Source organism: Falco naumanni, chromosome 4 (assembly GCF_017639655.2).
Source record: "Falco naumanni isolate bFalNau1 chromosome 4, bFalNau1.pat, whole genome shotgun sequence".
NCBI lineage: Eukaryota > Metazoa > Chordata > Aves > Falconiformes > Falconidae > Falco > Falco naumanni.
Genome location: NC_054057.1, coordinates 46,042,941 through 46,062,965, shown reverse-complemented (window position 1 = coordinate 46,062,965; position 20,025 = coordinate 46,042,941). Strand labels below are relative to the sequence as shown.

At 37.3% G+C, this 20,025-nt stretch overlaps 1 protein-coding gene across 16 annotated transcripts in view; it reads right to left on the bottom strand.

Moving 5' to 3' along the window:
- SVIL (supervillin) overlaps nucleotides 1–20,025 on the bottom strand; it is a 142,678-nt gene that overhangs the window by 14,570 nt on the left and 108,083 nt on the right. For 11 of the 16 annotated variants that reach the window (XR_005827719.1, XM_040593107.1, XM_040593110.1 and 8 more), the window contains 11 exons: nucleotides 18,579–18,708; nucleotides 14,462–14,539; nucleotides 7,986–8,136; nucleotides 5,207–5,296; nucleotides 5,038–5,124; nucleotides 3,799–3,976; nucleotides 3,347–3,519; nucleotides 1,955–2,110; nucleotides 1,090–1,226; nucleotides 427–574; nucleotides 142–287 (listed from right to left, as the gene is read on the bottom strand). Coding sequence is in view for 15 of the 16 variants with exons in the window: in XM_040593107.1 (XP_040449041.1) it covers nucleotides 142–287; nucleotides 427–574; nucleotides 1,090–1,226; nucleotides 1,955–2,110; nucleotides 3,347–3,519; nucleotides 3,799–3,976; nucleotides 5,038–5,124; nucleotides 5,207–5,296; nucleotides 7,986–8,136; nucleotides 14,462–14,539; nucleotides 18,579–18,708 (1,474 nt within the window). In the remaining variant the exon portion in view is untranslated. The remainder of the gene's footprint in view (nucleotides 1–141; nucleotides 288–426; nucleotides 575–1,089; nucleotides 1,227–1,954; nucleotides 2,111–3,346; nucleotides 3,520–3,798; nucleotides 3,977–5,037; nucleotides 5,125–5,206; nucleotides 5,297–7,985; nucleotides 8,137–14,461; nucleotides 14,540–18,578; nucleotides 18,709–20,025) is intronic. The other 5 variants (XM_040593104.1, XM_040593115.1, XM_040593116.1 and 2 more) reach the window with 2 other exon arrangements.

Sequence of the window (20,025 nt, the reverse complement as noted above, 5' to 3'; positions counted from 1 at the left end):
CAGCAAAGTGTTTAGAAGCTCTTAAGAAACACAGAGAACCCAATTGTCAGTGAGCCTCTCCATAAGCATTTTCAGTTACTGAAAGTCATTATCAGCTGTATGTTCCTGCACTTACCACAGGAGCAGTAAGTGGCACGATACCTCTTTTGGTTGGAGCAGGGTACATTTTGGCACCTTTCCCCAGTAGTCATCCTCGGGAATGAGTTTATCTTCTACAAGGCGGTAAATGCAATTTGTTTCTATTATTGCAGCTTCATACATTTCATCTTCTTCAGGACTTCCAGCCGCTTAAGGAAAAAAGATTGTAAAAAATAATTAAAAAAATTTAACATCCAACTATCTTTAGTAAAGAGAACCAACTAATTTACTAATTTAACTAATTTACTGTGGTCAAACATCAGATACTGTAACTGTAAGAATGCTTACATTGGTAATTTGTCTGTCCACCAAGGAGTTTCCAGAAGTCTTTAGCTGCATGGGTATGGGTATTTATTCCTTCTTCTATAGTCTGTATATAAGAAGCTCTACAGCCAAGTTCCCTCTTTGTCTGAATTAAAGTTGCAAGTTCTGAAGCCTAAGAGATTAACAGTTACCTGAACAGGATTGCTTAAATCTTTGGAATATTTGTGCATATCTTGTTCAGTGAGAAGGCAAAAGTAGATAGGATATCACAGAGCAATCAGCAGCAGAAACAGTTATTATTCGTTGCACTAAATAAACAGACACTAGAGAAAATGTTACAGAAATACATTAATTCTTTCATTTGCCTTAAAACAAGACTTGATCTTAATGAACATGGGAATAAAAAGGACATCCTGCAATTCAGTCTATTTTTTGTTTGAGTGCAAATCTGTTTCCTGAGGATATCCTCTTTATTCTTGCAGCTTCACAACCTACACACTCCTATGTCAGCTTTCATTCAGTGCACAGGCTAAAACATATTTATAGAAATTCTGTATATCTACCTGTCACTGACTATCTGTTACATGCTACTTTTTGAAACAACTGGCACCAAGGCTCAATTGCATCAGAGACATACACTGTGAGAGTTCTAAAAATAAATACTAAAAAAACCCAACTAGTACTAACCTTTGCTTTTTCTATGACATTTGCAAACTCGCCTACCCACAAGAAACACAAATGTGGAGTTAATAACAGGAAACAGTCTCCGCTGTTCAGTGATGAGGCCCTTGGTTCAACTAATCTTGTTTGAACATGTCTTCTTCCTAAAGAGAAAACAAAGCTAATTACATTCCTTTGACTACTGTTATCAAATGCCAAGATCTAATTTTTTTTGAATGAAATACAAACAATCCCAGCACGTTTCACAAAATATATGGAAACACACTGTTAAAGAAGAATTAAAAGACTACTACTGTGGAAAAAGGGTTTACTCACAGGAAACAAAAAAATGTTACCTCCTACCAACTAATTTTTCTATTATTTCCCGTCCTTGCTTTAACAACTTCATGTCCTTCTGGAAAGAAATGAATTAAATAAATGGCAGACAGCAGCCAAATTCTAGAATCCTTTACATTTGCTTAAGTAAAGTTATAGCACAGTTTCTGTAGGCAGTAAAAAGTTTTAAGAATTTTACTTTGCGAAAAAAGTAGCTATTATTTTGCACAATCAGATATATTACTATGCAATGTAATGGGAAATGGGCAAGAATACTGTCACGCCACTTCCAAGTTACTCTGAGCACTGGAAGAACAGGACAGTTCAAAAATTTCCACAGGATATGGCTAGAATTCCTGCAATATTCTGTTTTCTCCTTGCACGCACACCAGTGGCCACAATGCAAACCTATCTGTAAGGTTTTGCATTTCTCATAGTTTTCATTCTTTTAGGTTTTGGACGTAAATCTCAAGCTGGAGATCTAGAACTTAGTAGTGACTCTTTCATGTTACGATCAGCCTATTATGTATGGAAAGTAAAAGCAGTTCCAGCATACCTTTAATTTGCAACAGCATTAGCTTCTTGTATGGCACAGCACTGTTATTAGAATTTTGTTCTGTTAGATTAACACTCCGCAGGCTAACGTTGCTGAAGTTCTCTTTGCTTGCCAAGCCAGCAAGTGCTACTTCTGAGAAATTGGAGTTTGTAGACACTTGTACATAAAAAGAAGTTGGAGAAATAACACACACACACACAAAAGAAGAGGACAAAATTATATGAAGAAAATTGGCTGTTGCATTAAAAAAATAATTTCCTTCCAATATTTCCAGTTTTTCTCCTTGATAGCAATAGCAAAACCAGGTTGAACTCAGATTAACTGCTAGCCCAAAATCTTTGTGGGTTTCATAGTACCTAAGTTTCTAAGTATCATCCAAGAGTAAACTGTCTGTCAGAATTATGTTATTTGGCAAAAGTACCAGCTTCGCTAGGAAACATGTCTTACCCAATGTTTTGTGTACTCTGTAGATCTTCAATGCCTTATAATTGATTAATGATAAAAGACAGCAGAGTAGCCAAGGCTAATTATCTAAAATCCCCTTCAAATTTGTCTCAGCCAGTGTAATGCAACAGCCATTTACATTTTAAAGTCTTAGCCATGTTTTACTGTAAACTTAAAGCTTAAATTCTTGGCTATTTTTGCTTATTTCTCAACCAAAGACAAAGGATATTATGAATTTATAACTTGGGGAAATGCTTCTCGTTGAATGTCAACAAAGTATTACACATATAATTAGTGTAGCTTTCATCAGTACAGGCAAGTTTTAAAGACGATTCCTCTTTGTTCAAATGTAGTAAGGAAAACCTGGACCCAAAATAGTAAAAGTGGCTTGACAAACCTTTAAATAGATTTTACAATAACGTCTTTTGTTGTCTGTCTGCTTGTCAGGGGAAAGGAACATGAAGTAAAAAACAAATGATGCTTTATGGAAATTAATCTTTCAGAGACAAGAGGGCTAATTCCAGTTTCTGAAAAAAAACCAGGACCCAAAATTGTGCCAGTGTACCTGAACAAAAGTTTATCTACTCTTGCCAGCTCTCCCTCCCCGCACCGCATAACATTAGATCTGCTTTCCTGGATCTCCTGTCCTGGCCCTGCAGGCACAGTGGCACTCTCTCTCTCATTCTCTGTGCAGGGGGACTGTGCTAAAAATAAATCTATGTACAGGAGGTGGCTGTAGGTAGGTTTCCCGCAGTAAGTCACATATGCACTTCTCTCCAGACCACCTAGACAGTCTACATTCAACCTTATACCTCAATCAACTTATTGCCTCTCAGACAATATGTTCCATTACTTCAGCTGTGGGGTTTGTGTTTACATTTTTTCTTTTGTTTAGTTTTTAATTAAAATAGCAAGATATGTCTTGTACAAATCAGCCTGTTAGCCTACTTTTTTCTACTTTCATTCGCTTTGATTCCATGAAGGCAACATTCAGTCTTTGTTCTGTATATTCATGAAGAATATCTTCTCTTGCTGCCAGCATTTTCAGGGGGTTTCTTGAGGACTGGACTCTACGCGTAGGCCTAACTGCACGTTTGTGCTCTGCTACAGAAGATATTAACCTGAAAAACAAGCAGTGTTTATAATCATCAGTTAATTTTCCTAGTCAGAATCATCTAGTAACAAGGGATTTGATTTGATTTTGGGGGTGACATTTGCTAGGAAATCAGGATCAGTTCCTTGATTCAGGTAGAAGAGTAATTTCAGAAACGTGTAGAAGAAATGAACATGCCCCATACTAAGATACCTACAAGATGACTTAAAGCTGTACATTTTGACTACTGCCCTTCTATCTGCATTACTAAACAATGGGAGTGGCGGGGGGGGGGGGAAGTTCTTACTTCGGTGCATAAGGATCAAAGATAGCATCAAAGTCCTCATCAAGGTCCAAAGGCACTGAGGAGGAAGGGAAATCCACATGGCGATAAAATTTGGAAAATGTTTCATCGTCATCCAGCTTCATCACCTCTTTCACAGATTTTCCTGTAACTGTCAGCACTGTCTCTTGCATCCCAGCAACTGCAGGAAAAAAACCCCTCACACCATGAAAATGTCATACTAGAATTTCTAACTCTAGAACAGGTAAACATGGCTTGTTTGGTAGTTGTTGGGGTGGGTTTTTTGGAGTAGGGATGGTGTTTTGTTTTTTGTTTCTTTTTTTAAACTGATGGAATTTGAAGGAGAGATAGTAGAAAAGTCTGTTGGAAAAGAATGATAAAAACAGAGTGTAACTGCTACTCATATGCAATAGTCTTTATTTCAAAATGGTTGAGAAATATAGCTGAATAAAGATTGGTACTATCAAAAATGAGTTGTTTTGGTAGGATGATATAAGCATTTTATAGCCTTGTATATCCCATCTTGCCTCCAACCACATCATTCCTTCCTATGAAAAGATCTACTAGAACTAGAAGTGGAAATGTCACTACTTCGGATTAGCGAGTACGGCACAATCATTATTGCATGCTACTGCCTCCTCTGCTGAAATGTGAATATGTTTGTTTATTGTATTTGACACTCTGCAAATTACAAAAGGATTTTTGCCTTACAAATGGAGGACAGCCATATAAGATGGAAACACCAGAGAACTCCAGACAGCTTCATAGGTAGCCAACAAGCTGTACAAGGACGTTGTATGAGCTGCTACAGAGAGTCCGTTTTCAAAAAAAGCATGAAGGTGAATGAATTGTGCTTGGGAGCAGCTTAGCATCCTATCTTGATATTAGTAAGATTAAACCACATTTAAAGCTGTTTCACTGTATATGGCAATATAGTTCAGACTGCTGTGTGGTTTTGAGAAATTCTGCTCTCAAGAAGAACATGTACATTGCATGCAGAGAAAGAAGAAAGTTACTTTGACATTTGCAATTTATTCTATTGTATATTTGTAATACTGAGCATAAGGCTTTTTTGTTAAAATTTAGCAAAGACTGAATCACAAAAAAGCACCATTAGTCAGTGCAGTCTGAAGAAAGAAATCTTCAGTTCGTGTTAGCAGTTATTTTAACTAAGAGGTACTTTAAGTGATTTATTGAAGCTGGAGAGTGTATACATTGCCACCTTTGGTAACTCATACCAACCTTTGTTATTCAGCCTTCCCAAGAATGACTCCAACTTGTCAAGCTTCATATCTGATTCCAATTGCATATCAGGCCTGGCTTCAATTTCTAAGCAAACCAGAAATTAAAACTCGTTAATTGATAGAAAGTAAAAATGCCTGAACATACTTCAGCCATTTTTATTCTTTACCTTCCAAGGGCTTTGTAACTGGAGTGGTAGATTTATGCCGGTTACTGAAAGGTGATGCTACTGGTGTTAGCGCACTTGGAGAAGCCAGGCCTACAAAAGAACACAGAACATAGGAAATGCAGTTCTAGATCAGCCTATGTTTCCAACAAAGATGACAGGCGAAGCTTTTTAGGGAAAGCAGACAAGCCTAGCTACTTCCTGCAGTCCCTCATACTTCCCCAGCCTCAACAACTGTCGTATGAGGTATGGCAGAGTATACTGCCCTGCCTGCTTCTTAAATAAACAGCAGCTTCAGATTGTGAACGGCTCATTCACAAGAACAAAGCTTTGTTTCCAAGTGTCTGTAAGCAAACTAACAAAAGATACCTACTTTCTCTTGAATACAGTAATTTTGATTGTTTTCAAGGTAGCAGCAGTTTATTTGGTCTACATTTTGGACTCCAGTTCTACCACAAGCCACATTTTAAAAACATTAAACTGTTTTGAACAAAAAGATACAGTTAGCAGGGAACTACCAAGATCTTGCTTGGTACCTTACCACCACGACCCTTACCCCCCCTTATTATTTTAAACCTGTCTCTACTAATAAACGTAGTAGGATGCATCTGACCTGTGAATGCTGTCTCTGGATTAAGCAGTGATTCTCGGGCCCTGTTGCATTTTTAAGAACATGTGGAAATGGAAGTAGAAATAGTCCCTACCATATCAAGCACTACTCCCTCCTTTTGTTGTATTCTTCTCCCTCCTTCTCAGCGACTATCATAAAGCAGTTCATTCTGGACCCAGTGGATAAAATGATTTTTTGTTTAGTTCTTTTCATGTGAATCTACATTGCTCCACTAGGAGAAATGGAACTCTCCGTTTCATGTTTTTTATTAGGTAGAGAAGCATACTGAAGCAAGGAATCACATCTATTATCTCTTGTTGTCTAGACTTTCAGTAAATAGGGAAAATGGCATTCAAACTTTCCTGTAGTATTTATTTTCCAATTAGCCATAGCTTACTAATTACTGAGACACATAAGTTGAAGCCTTTTGTTATTTTGATCAGATTAAACCAATACTGTGATGGGATAATATATATAACCATGTCTCCGCTATCTTTACTGCACGTCCTAGCAAGCCGTAATTATCTAACACCAAGATAGATTTAGAATATAATTGAGTAGCTTTCCACATACACTCTTCTTCCCTGTTACCTAAGAGACTCAAAATTCCAGCAGTTTTTAAGTCAACTAGTAAAGCCTTCATCAAGACATAACTGAAAGGACACAGCTCTTAAGCAGCTCTCCCAGGACTTAACCCACAAGACCACCCTAAGAACCGCTTCAGATGCTAGTAAAGGATCAACTTCCAATTAAGACTGAAAAATTTTCAGCAACAAGAAACAATTAAAATACAGCTTCTGTGCACATGTATATATCAAAGATTTAACTTTGCATTGCTTTCTCATCATCATCATCTCTTAAAAACTCACTGCGATAATTTATTCTTTTAGGCAACAAAACCAGCACACATCTGAATAAAATCATACTTGGGCTACTTTTATTGATGCCACTGTCACTGGATTACAGTGAATGATTGCTGCACCTAAAGAGATTCTTTCAAGGTATCTTTCTTTTCTTATTAAGAGCAGCAAATGCTATCACCTTCTATTACTTTCCAAAGACCAATCTATGTAGCGCAAAAAAAAAAATATCTCAAAAAGCAGTCCGTGGACAACATTTTTTCTTGGTGACCCTCCAAAATAGGAGGTCTTTTAAACACTGACCACAGGCATTTCTAGCAGCGCAACAATGTAAGCAGCAGCTAAAATCAGTTACTAATAGATGTAATTTGTAGTACCGTTTATTTATTTATCTGCCAACAGAATGTGGCTTGGATTGCAAATGGAGTTACTCCCTGTTGAAACACTGCTCTCACCCAACAATGATTTTTTTTTTTTTTGGTGGTTGTCATTTAAGTCAAGGTTCATGGTTGTTGTGTTTAATTATCAAGTTCTTCTCACAAAACAAAATTTAGTATTCAATAACCACAAAGAGATCAGTTTAGGTGTCTTCTTCCCAAAGCTATCATCTTCCCAGGCACACTGCATGAACAGCTGTATTTCTACCATGTACAGACTTCAGAGACTCCTGTCCACTTCAGAAGAATGATTTATCTGGAATCTGGAATATTAATCTGGAAACAGTGACTGAATTTGAGATCTCAAAAATGTTAACATTGCTCCCTTGTCATTTCTACTCCCTGGTTCCATGCCGAAATCTGTTCGGTGATTTCTTCAGCCAAACACAACACTGCAAGTTGTTGCCCAAAACAGCATCCATAAAAATAACATGTGTTTGCTACATATTCCCAGTGATTCTAGGAGTGGGGGAAGTGCCAACAACAGCAACAACTAGATTTCACAACTTTTCCCTAGACAGTGCACCTGGGTTTTGAAAGGAAGAATAAATAAGAAAGAATAATCCAACTGTGCCCTCTGGGTTGTACCAGAAGGAAAACCAAAACATACAACTGTTCAAGTGATGGACTACCACCAGTCAGGCAGAGCCCAGTAACAACTGGATGGTAGTGCAACAGTGCAGAACAAAACAGATCAATACCAACAGCCACAAGAAGCAAGAGTGAACAGCCTCATGGCATGATATTCAGTTGAAGACAAACAGTCCTCCTCTTGCTAAACATGGATACTGTTTCTGCATAGCTTTAGCTTGACTTTATTTTGACTAGACAGATAAGCAGTGGCTTACTTATATTGGGATCATTTCATCACTGACCTTTTTTTACCATTCGGCCAGCTACAGTGAACTGTGTGGAATCATTGGCTGCTCCTTTACCCTTGGATTTCCAGGCCTCTTCTCGGGCTGTAATCAGGTGTTTCCTTTCTTCAATGGTCATTTGACTCTCCTGGTTATCTGCCGTTCTCTGCTTTTTGGGGGGAAGAGAGAAAGAGATGTTTAAAAACAGATAAGCTGACCAGGATATAGCTGAACACTGGCTTAACATTTCAACTGCCAGCTGTAGAGGGAAGAGAACAGGAGAACAAGCTACTGAAGTCAAGTCACAGACACAGCTTTGTGACCCTGACATGCTTCATTGCCTTACTGCCCCACTACACTGTGAAGATAAGGTTTTGTTCTACGCTCTTTGACCTTTTCTGGAAACTACCAGCCAAGGCAAATGGCATCCCTCTAAGCAAAGCAAAACATTTACTCTGTGTATGATACAATCTTCCAGACCTTGTTCTTTTGAAGCATGACTTGCTACACCAGTGAGATCACTAAACTGACTTTTCAGCATATGTTTTCAAGTGTACAAATCTGCAGGTGGCACAGAGAATAACAATGAAGTACTGCAACTTCAGCTGGTGATTTTTGTTTTTCTTTTAGGTCACTCGCAGCTTTTCTTGCTTGCTTTAGATGTTAGGAGCCAACAGCCTGAATAAGTAGAAGCAGCTAGGAGCACTATCTTAGTGCCCTCCTAACACAAAAGATTGACTACAGGACATTAAGTAGGGAAGAAACTGAATTTACATACTCTGCTGGAGCTAAGTCAGGCCAAAGAAATACGGCTTCAATGCACTTATCTTAAAAAAACTAGCAACATTTCCAGGATTATACTGCATAGAAATCAAGCATAAAAGTATTTTCAGTGCATGGGAGTCAATTCTAGAATTACTTTGAAGTTGTGTGCTATTTGTCATTTTTCTTTACAACCTAGCTGCTAGAATTGAAAAACCACATGAAAATCTAAAGCTTTAGCACAGCTCTAGCTCATACAACCACAGAGTAGAAATGAAAAAGTACGCAAAAACTTGTGAACATAAAGTAAACACTCTTCTCCTTTCAAGAGACAAGGAAGAGATAGAAACCCAGATATTCTTATTTATTATTTTCTTAAAATCAGACTAAATAAATCAGTCACTTTATATTAAAACTATTGTGGCTGCAGGGGACACACTGAAATAAGAGATTTCATAGCTTTCAGCATTTACCAGGAGCATTATTCAGCCAGAACAGTAAAGACAAGAAGTGGCTTGTATAAGGACTAGGACACGAGAGCCCTCCACTCCTTCCCCTAGTTCCATGCATCTCTGCAGCCTTCTGCAGTAACGCTTACTGTCAAGTTATTAGGAAAGATAGCTGGGCAGCCAGATACTATGACTGCAAGTCATGATAATCAAGATAAAAACGTCAGATTTTTCCCTAGAACAATGAAACGTTCACTAGAAATAACAAGATGCAAATCTATTCAGTATTGCTTTGGTGGCTGTAAAAGCCTCTGAATGCTTTAAGGAACAACACTGCAAGTAATCTCTGTTCACTTCCCCCAGTCTCTACCCTTCCAGCATCAGCAACGGCCACCTCTGGGATGAACAGCTGGTAATAAAAAACCCACAGCAACATACTAAAGGAGATCTGGGCAGGAAATTAATAAATACCTAATGAAACCACAAACAAAATTTCATACACAAATACTTTTAATTTAGTGAGGATGCAGACTTCCATTACAATATGAGGGGAAGTAACAAACAGGCAGGAAGAAGTGGAATCATATGGATTCTTTCATATGTTTTGGTTGGTTGGTCGGTTTTGTTTTTTTTAAGTGACAAGGGGCTTAATTTTGAATTTTGTCTCCAGTGAATACCTGAAGCTTCTGAGTCTGCAGAGCTACTGGAAATTCTGAAAACACGGACCTGGAAAGCTTGTGTGTTAATCACTACACATAAATTTTAAGAAAGATCATGAGTAATTCTGGAGCTGTGTCAAAGGACAAAAGAGAGTAGCTGTCTAACAGCAGAAACAAGTATTTTTTAAAATGGAAGATTTCAACCTGATCTATTGGGCAAAACATCTTTGGAGTTCCTACCAAAAAAAAAATTAAAAAAAAAATCAGACTGGATGTGTATGTTACAAAACTTGGAGCAATTCCATATTAGATCTCTTCCTAACACATGAATACTCACAGCTTTGTCTGTTAATGAACAAATGAACTAAAAAAATGATAAACTGAATTGACATCAAGCAATCTCTAACCCCTTTAATTTGCCATAACAATACTGATGAAAAACAAAAGTATCTGTGATCATTAAAAGAAAGAATAAGTTTCTACAGCTGGAAAACTAACATAAGCCAATGCAATTATCAAAAGAAATTTCACGAAAAATACACCTGGTAATTGGGAGTAGTTTAGAAAGCTTTCGCAAATATCAAATGGCAGCATTTATGGAGGAATGAGTTGGTCAAGGCACATTCCAGTTGTGAGAAAACATGGCAAGAAAGGTAAAACTCAACAAGCTTTTAATTGCAAATTTTACTTCCAGTTTGAAAAAAAAAAAAGTATATATATCTCAAAGAGGAATAAATCTCAAATACACAACTGTGACATTTTGATAAGGGGAGCTAAAGACCCCAATAAAAACAAGAATTGATGTATCAAGAATAAATAAAAGCTTAGGAAGACAACAGCTCCAATGCATTTTTTTTCCATTAAAGAAAAAAGGTGGTTAAATTCAACGAAATATCCCGATTTATTATGAAGAATACTTCTGTGTGTTCATTGATATCTCTTTTTTCAGACAAACAATAAATTCCTAAAATGAAATGAAACAGAAGAAGGATCAGAAGAACTGGCATCCAACAATGTGAAATGAGTAGAATAGGAGATGCCCCAAACATGAGCAGTGAATTTAAAAAAAAATTTTAAACCTTTGAAAATGGGAAAATGCATAGGACTGATAAAAGCTCAGATGAGGACAATATTTAGAAGAAGTAAAACTAAAGCATTTAAGTACAGGTCATACAAGCTGTGTGTTGTTCCAGACACTCATGGAAAGACTGCTGTAAGACAATCAATGAAGAATCAAAGCACAGGAGTGTAATTAATGCCATTCTGCATGGCATTATGGAAAATAGGTTTAATCAAAATGGTAAGTTTGATGAGATCAATTATGATTAAATATGTTAACACAGTTACCTCTGATTTCTTTAATATATTTGACTTAATCTCAGATGACATTCTGAGGTTTTTTTGAGCAATATAAAAATACCAGTGCAGCTTACAGGCTGCAAACTAGTTAATTGAAAAAAATTTTCTAAACAGAAAACAGCCATGCAGTGATCTCATTCATCCCAACTTCAATCAAAATGTTTTCATGCACGTGGAAAAAAAGACATAGTTCTGCTAAGAAGAGACCCTCAGGATGACACCAACATACAGACGAGTGATGAAGGTAAAGGAGAAATAATCACATAATGGGTAAAAAAAAAAAAGGGTATCAAAAAAATCTCATACACCAGGGTTTTAAGAGAAATGTTATTTGAGAAGGGAAATAAGCAAAACCCAGCTGGTTCAGAAGACAGATGAGAAAAATTCCCCTGCAACAGTTGTTCTCAACAAATAACCTGTACTGCAATAGCTTCTCCATTTCCTGCCTCTACACTTCTATCCAGGATGCTGACGATTTTGCAAGGTTTCAGGAAAGGGCTAAAATATCCACCTCAGATTAAGTCAGATGAATATTTATTTCTGCTGAAGAGGGTTGAGAGTTAAGTTTTACCCAGCAAGAGTAATTACACATTAATTAATATTGCAGTGAATTGTCTTTATTTTTTCTAAACTGTATGCAGTTTAGAATAAAGACTGCCTATTTTTTTAAATATCTGTTTTTAAGTCTGAGAAGGAGTTACAGACATGATGCAAGAACAGTCAGAAACAGGGATTACTTTTCCCCAACTTTTGGCTAGAAACAGGGATTACTTTTCCCCAACTTTTGGCTAGAATGGATGATGATATGTTTATTTCTAGCACCACAACATATTTTTTGAGGGTATGCACATGTGCCCCACTGCTTTTGCAGCACCCGTTCAAGCTAAGGGCGGGCCCATATCTAGGCAGCATTCCATTTTGTACCCTACAATTTTCCAGTCCAAGCAGTGTCCTCTTTACATCACAAGAGCACAACTGAGATTGGTCTGTTAGCATGCTGCTTTGTTGTCTGGGGTTTTGTTTTGTCTTTTTTTAATGCAAGAAATAAAAGAATTCATGGTTTTCTATGTTGAAGATCAAGACTGGCCCTACCTGGGGGAGTCCAAACCAAGAATGAACAGAAAAAGTATACTTTGCAAAAGGGAGATCCATTTAAAACCAATGTTATGAATTATATAAAAGAAGAACGCAGAAAGTATCTATTCACTTTTTAATACAACCAACTTTTCTAGTTTAGGCTCCCAAGACAAAAAAAGCACAAGAAGAATCCCACAGTTGTACAAGTATAGAAAAGTTTCTGCCTTGTTCTCCTCTGCAACTTTATATGGGTCTTATTTTAAGGAGAAAACTCAAAAGCAAATGCACGGCTTTCTGTTCAAAAGCAGTTTCAACAAAATAGAACATATTCAACTCGTGTTTCCTGCAAACAACAAAACGATTAATTGTGCCAGAAAAAACCCAAACAAATCTGTATGCACCTTGAAACTACACCAGAAAGAAGCAGCCTTCTAAGAGGGCAGGCTGTAGCTCACCATGGTCGATAGAAAGGTGAACACTTTTTGGGCATTCCTCTTTTAAAACGTATGGGCCCACTGAAGGACCTCTTCTACTGGAGGTGCATTATGTTATTAAGTTATTAAGACTCTATATTTACCTTCTTGATACATAGAGCTTGAACTCTGTCACAACAAAATGAATAGGTTATCTTGGGTAAATAGTAATAAAGCTATATTAAATCCAGAGCTTACAGAGAAGAGGTAACACTAATATATTTCAGTGACTACCCTCAAATTTAATTTTTAAATAAAAAAAAAAATCAGAGTAAAAAATCATCCTCAAAAACAGCTATGAAAGTGAATGCGGAAATGGTAAACAGTAGTCAAAATTTTAACCACAGTTCCAGTAGCCTCTACCATAATCATCATCCCCTGTTTCAGCAGTGAATACCTGCCCCTTGGATTCACTGCCATTATGCATGCTGGTCAGAATGCTCCCCACACGCGATGTACACTGTGTTTTGTGGGGGAATGAAGAACCTAATGGATTCCTTGTAGTAGTACAACCACAGACCTGAGCTGGGAGGTAAGGGACAAGGAAGTGTAACAAAGCAGAATTAGATTTGCATAGATCTGTTGAGACCTTCCAGTGAACTCTCCTCATTTTCTCATGTTTTTCTTCAACTTGCTCCTGCCTTTGCTATTTTTACCTCTGATCATGTGAAACAGGCACTGTTTGCTCAGATCAAGATCCAGTATTCTACTCCTGCTCAAAGACAATTATTTTATGTACCTCTAGCTGAAGAAAGTTTATATTTACCATTATCTATTAATTCTCCATAAGTAAGTCTTTCAAGTTGTTTATGACAGAATTGCAGAGGTATGGACATGATTTTGAGCAATGCTTCACAAGTTTCTCTTAACATTTACTGGAACAGCAGCAGAAGTCTATTCCCAAGCAAACACAAAGTTAACTCTGTTGCCACAAGTTGCTTTGGGAAAGTGCATTTTAAATCTGAATGTAATTTTCTGTATTACTCCTCCCTTCAATAACTAAATAGGAAGTTTATACAGCATTTCACCTTCTACCTCCAAAGATGACATCCATCAGAAATCAGAGAGCTTAATTCTTTCAAACTAGTACTACAGACCAGGGGGTGGGGTGGCAGGGTGGCGGAGGGAGGGAGAGGGAGAGGGGAGCAGGAAGACAGGACAGTCAGAGCATAGAAGCAGGACAGGCGAAGGCAAAAAACCTTTAGACAGGCACTAGGGAAAAGCCCTATAGGAAAGTCACCTCTGAACAAAAGCAGCTTATTTTATAAAGTCAATAAATCAGATGATTTTATGTGTTATGTTGTATATGCACATTACTTACAGAGAAGTCAGGGTACACAGCATTTTATTCTAATATAAATGCTGTGCAGTTACATATTGCTCCTTTTATATACCCGTTTTAACAACTTCCAAGTTTTCAGTGTTATAATGAATGCAATAATGTCTCCTTCATTGACTTTCTCATGTATATAGTCTTAACAGATACAGAATTTTTAGAAAAGCAACCATAAGAGAAACACTAGCAGAATGTCTATTGAAGTGTACACAGCATACTGACATAATACTATGTTTCTTTAAAGCAGCATTTACTAAGATGGTTAATCAGATAAGAGGATTATTAATTTCCTATGTAAAAAAACCCCAAACCCAACAAACTGCCAAAATGTGCTTACTTGGAATTGTTGAGCATTTAAATTGTGCACACTTTTGCTCACCTGATTAATAGGTAGAAAAGGATGAAATTTATGGAGAGCAGGTATAACAGGAGAATAAGTAGAAGCATATACAGGTTCCTATGACAAGGACAGAAGCAAAGCAAAGGGATTAGAAAAGAATCGAACTATCAGAAATGGAGATGGAGGGAAATAACTCATCTTCCCCTAATTTCTTAAAATGAGGTAAATCAGAGTTTTTAAATCTTCTAGAGATGTTTTCCCTATAGGAAAGCCAGAGATCAAAAATGTTGTCTTAATACAACAGCATGTTTACCAAAGCAATTTCATGCAGGAATTAAACAAGTTAGTAACAATACCACTATGACTCAACACAGAACAAAACAGCACACCCAGAAGATACACTTTTTGTATGCTGGCAGTTTTTATGTGCCTGTTTTCATGCACCATTACATTGATGAACATGTCCACCACAATGTGAATAACCACTGCAAGTTTAATCAGACCCTGCTAAATAACAAGCCATCTATTTTCTGGATGAAAGGAAAGAATGCTTACTAAAACTGGGATACTCAAAAGCCATCTGGAGGGAATTGCTAAGCCCACAACACTCAGTGAAGGTGAATTCACAATTCTAAACAAAGCCTGCAAATAACCCCTGCCTCAGAGCTGGGCTTACCCAAAGCTGATTAGACATGGCTTTATCATCTCTAATTCTTCTTCCTTTTTATAGGTCAAAGCAAATGTGGAACATCACACAGGATATGGGTAAATGCAGCTTGTTAGAGTGCCTCAAAATGAAGCCTAATTATTAGTTTCAGCTTTGATTAGAACTGTATATGAGCACTTGGATGCCATATATGCAATGGATAAAACTATTACCACAGCAAGAGATTAATATTTTGCCTAAAGGTCACTTTTTAAGGGCTTACTCCCTTTAAGATTTTTACACACTTCGTCTCTGAGTAATTCTGAATTGACTACTCAGCCCTAGCCTTTAACACCAGTGCTGAGCTGCAATTTGAACTTGCTATAAGAATTAAGTACATTTCAAATGACGTTCACTGCTTTAATGCGACTGCAATGCAGCTGGTAATCACATTAATCAGGGACTGTTAAAAATGGCTGACTATAAACTGGGAATTTTCATTCCAGTAAATCTTGCTAATTTGATACTAAGGAAAGATTATAAAGTTATTTCATTTGGCTACCCATGAAAAAAACCAACAAACTGGAAGCCTTCCATCCAACCTGAGATGATAAATACAGATATACTAAATGCAAACCATTTTTCCCAAATAAAAGGGATTTTTTTTCCCCAGTAAGACATTCCTCAGTGTACAGTTGTTCCCCTGATGTTAGAGCTATTCTTTGAATTGTCCAAGTATGCTTTACTGTACATATAAATAACTCACAGCTTCTAACAAATTTTCCTCCTATGTGCAGCAATCATCAAAACAGATGCTGGACCTCCAAGTAAATCTCAACTTTCCCCCTCAACTATATCTCCTTGAGTTACTTCCTTAGTCCCTTTTTTCCCCCATTTGACATTGCTCTGTCAGCTTTTCCATGAATTTTATGGGTTTTCTACAGATTAACATACATATAAATGACTATAACACATTTGGAGAAATATCTCACCATGCAAAAACCGTGCCGAAGCATTTCGACTAGAAGTTATGAAACAGCACTATTTAATGTAACTATCTTATTAAAAGAATAAATCTTTCAACTTTTGTTGTTTATAAGACATCTAAATGCACTCTAATAAATTTTATTTTACACAGCTATGCTTCAATAATCAAGTCTCCAGAAGAAGTTAGATAACCTTTTAAAAGAAAAGACACACACAAAAGAAAACCTAAAGACGTGTCTGACTATGTTAACAGGAGTGACATACTGCAACTAAAAACTTAAGGCATTATTTTGAACCAGCAAGGCATGACAGAAGTTTACACACCCTTGCTGTCAATGCATGATTGCATGTGTGGAAATTGTATTTTAACTAGCTCAAAACACAGTAATCAATACAATTCATACGTTTTTATTGCAATCCAGCAACAGAGACCACCCAGATTCTTAAGTACACCATAGTCTCTACAAACAGAGACTTCAGTGGCACACTGCTTGATGGTCCTCTAATAGCCATTACATTGATTAGTTATCAATAACAGCATTTTCAGATTTAAGGGCAGCTGACATGGTGTGTTATAAGTAGTGTGGTCAGTTAAGTGAAGCTTCACATTATTTATCATGTATCACATAATAAATCAGCATCACAAATACCATTACAGTTCAGGGAGTTGTGTATCTAATAAGACTAACGTTTTTTCTTATACATCCAAGATTTCACCCATTGGCAGACATGCAAATCCTTTGATTTAGGCTCTAAAAAGCCAAGTGCCAACATGAACCAACAGAGTGGGTGACCCAGTGTCACAGAAACTCCCACTGCTAGCATTGTCACTTCAAAGCTTGTACCCTTCAAGCACTTCATGCTCGCTTACTTGCTTTAAAAGCCTAACTTGTGCTATGCTGAATGAAGTTGCTGCACATGGTAACACAGCAGGGAGGATATGGGTGCTGGGGAGCGAGCAGAAAGAACAAAGGTTTTGTCTCTGCCTAAATCTTGGCAGCTTCTTAAAGCTTTTTCTCAGCCCCATTGTCTTTAGCTGGAGTACATTTGTTATCTGATCTCAACAGTTGTCATTTCGGAGCCTAGCTTGTTAAAAATGTGACCGCAGTTTTGCTTTCCTCCCTGAAACTATTTTTGCTTTAGGACATCTTTCAAACCAGCAACTGGATTTTTGAGCGAGTCCACAGGGCAAAACCAAAACAAAACCCATAAACCAAACGCAAAAATAAGCTTTCTTGTTTTTCTGTCCAGTTAACACACAACCATTGAAGAGTCACACGTTAGGCACATATTTATCCTCAATAATGACAGACTGTGTAACAGCTCCTTACTTCCAATATACTGATGGAACAGAAGACTTTTTGGTTTTGGTGACCTATGCTATTTAATTCAAGCAGCATTCTCACAACTGAATAATTGAATCCAAAGGTTTCTGTCTCCACTAGTAGAATTTATAACACAAATTTTATCCTCACTTGTTCTCTGAGAAAATACCCCTTCAAAAATTAAAAGGCTTTTGAAATAGCCTATTTTATCTGACTGTCATTTTCAAAATAATAAGACGCAGAGGGGAAGCATTAGTCCTGTAGTTTAAACCAGCAGTCCATTTTGAAGCAAATCTCCCAGTCATTCTTATTTTGTGTGCTTTGGTTCACACTGCAGAATGTACAGACTTTTGGATGAAACTAAGCCCTGAAGCACAATCCTGGATTCCCATGTAACACCATGGCTGTAAGGCAGTCAGGCCACAGGAGCAGATTAAATTTAGCCTGAAGCAAAACTTCACTGTGAAGCAAAACAAGCAAGTATGGCATGGATAGCAGATCCTCATCCATAACTGTTCTGCTTTACAGACCCACTCCTGATGGGCAACATAACTTACACATGTATAGACATAGCCAGAGTGTGCTAACAATGTGGACTTTCCTCTACACCCTTCTACCCATCTCCCACTCTATTCACCAACACTGACAAAACAAATAAAATCCTTGTCCAGATGGCTTTGGCTATGACAAACACCAAAGATCATGGAAGATAACCAAAAGCTGAATGGCTCATGAATGCTCTGGTACCTGCATTTCCTCAGTGTTTCCAGGATCCAAAATTACTGCTCAGAAAAAAAGTATATGCACAGAGACAACACAGCTTTAGGAATCTGAAATTTTTACAAGCTCACCCATACTAAAGAAAACATCTAGACTTAAAGTTTTAAGCCAATTTCACTGGAGGAGGAGGCTTAAATCATTCTATCAGTAAAATTTCCAGAAGCCTTACAAGGATACTTACTGGTTCATAATCTGCTAATGTAAAGACACTAACCAATAGTGTATGTCCCAAGTCAGTGAAGACATTCTCGTTTAAAGAGCTCTCACGTTGGGAAAATTGTTATTTAAACAAGCCTGACAACAAGAGAAATAGCAGAAGCTAGTAACTAGTATTAGGCGTGCCTGTCTAGTTGGATGCATCTTCAAAAAGCTGAAGCATTTCAAGCAAGAAGTTTTTTCCGAACAAGGATAGAGTTACCTTCTTCAACAGCTGCTCAACTTCTTGCATCTGCGCACTACGATCAGTAACAGGCACTTTTGCATACTCTTGCTTTTTGCTGAGCCTGCTCTTCCAATCTTCTTCACCACTCTTCTTCAGCAACGCCAACCTAGAAGAAAAAACATGCCAACAGGTAGCTTTAAACACTGCACTTCTCATTATCCTCAAAAGCTACCCTTAGTGTTTCACTAATGCTGCATTCAAGAGAATTTGAAATTAAGTTTTCTAACATTAACTATAGTTATTTACATTTTGCACATGCATACCAAATTCACAAATGAACATCAAGCCTTTACTGAACATGTTGAATGGGAGTTCATCTATCAAAACACAGACATTTAGATCTGAGACAGACACTCCAGTTAATTTGTATGGTCAGTGGAAATTGCCAATACAGTCAAGGGAGACCAAGATTCAATGCAGATCCTCCTAAAGTAAACATATAAATAGGTTAGATTTATCACTGCTTTTTTCCCTCCCCTTCCATTGATAAGGCATAGAGAGTGACTAGCTCAGCTATGGATGCTTATGCTGTAGATGTCCAGAGTTAATAAGAAGAATCCTACATTTGGTCTTTATTGTACTCATTAAAAAAAAAGATTTTAAGATTTATTTTCTTTGAAGTCCAAGAAGAAAGAGGTCTTTTCAGCAGGCACACACCAATTAGGTCTCATCAGGCACATCAAATGACAACTCTGCAGTTACTGCTTTCACTACAACTCCTAGGGATCACTTAGTACCTCCTTGCTTAGCTCAGGCATTGCTGTGACACAGATCAGTAGTACTAATGTACTAGTAAATTGGTGCTAACTATACTACAACTGTGAAATCTATGTGCAAGATTCAACTCATGTAAAGGATGGCTGATATTTAAAGTGTGGATTACCATTAATCTCAGGTAAATAGGATCTTTTAAAAGTACTATTTCCTAATCTTGAGCAAAATTCTAAATATAGCACAAACGGACACTGACTGGCTCTGGTGGGGACAGCATGTAGATTTATTTTGCTAAAATTAGAACCTGTTTGTCCATACTAACCCTGAGGTGATTAGTTTTGAGGGTAGGGGAAGTCAGTTAGGAATACAAGATCTGCACAGGCATGATCTCACTTTACCTTCCTCAGAAATTAGTATTTGTAGGAATTGTCCAGGCTTCAGAACTTATCCTTAGTAATCCATACAACATGTATCTGCAGTACTTGTGCAAACAGTTGCCATCGGTCCGCTAAGTAATTTTTATTCTAGTTGAATTAAGTTTTACTAAATAACTTCCTTTAATCTAGGGCATTTCAGTAAGGATTATACAAAACCCTTAACCCTAGTAACATTTTAACAAGTTCAGTAGTTAAACCTATTTTGACCACAAGACATGGAGATTTCTTTCTAGAGATGTGACTACTGTTACACTCACAGTAAGTCTTGTCTT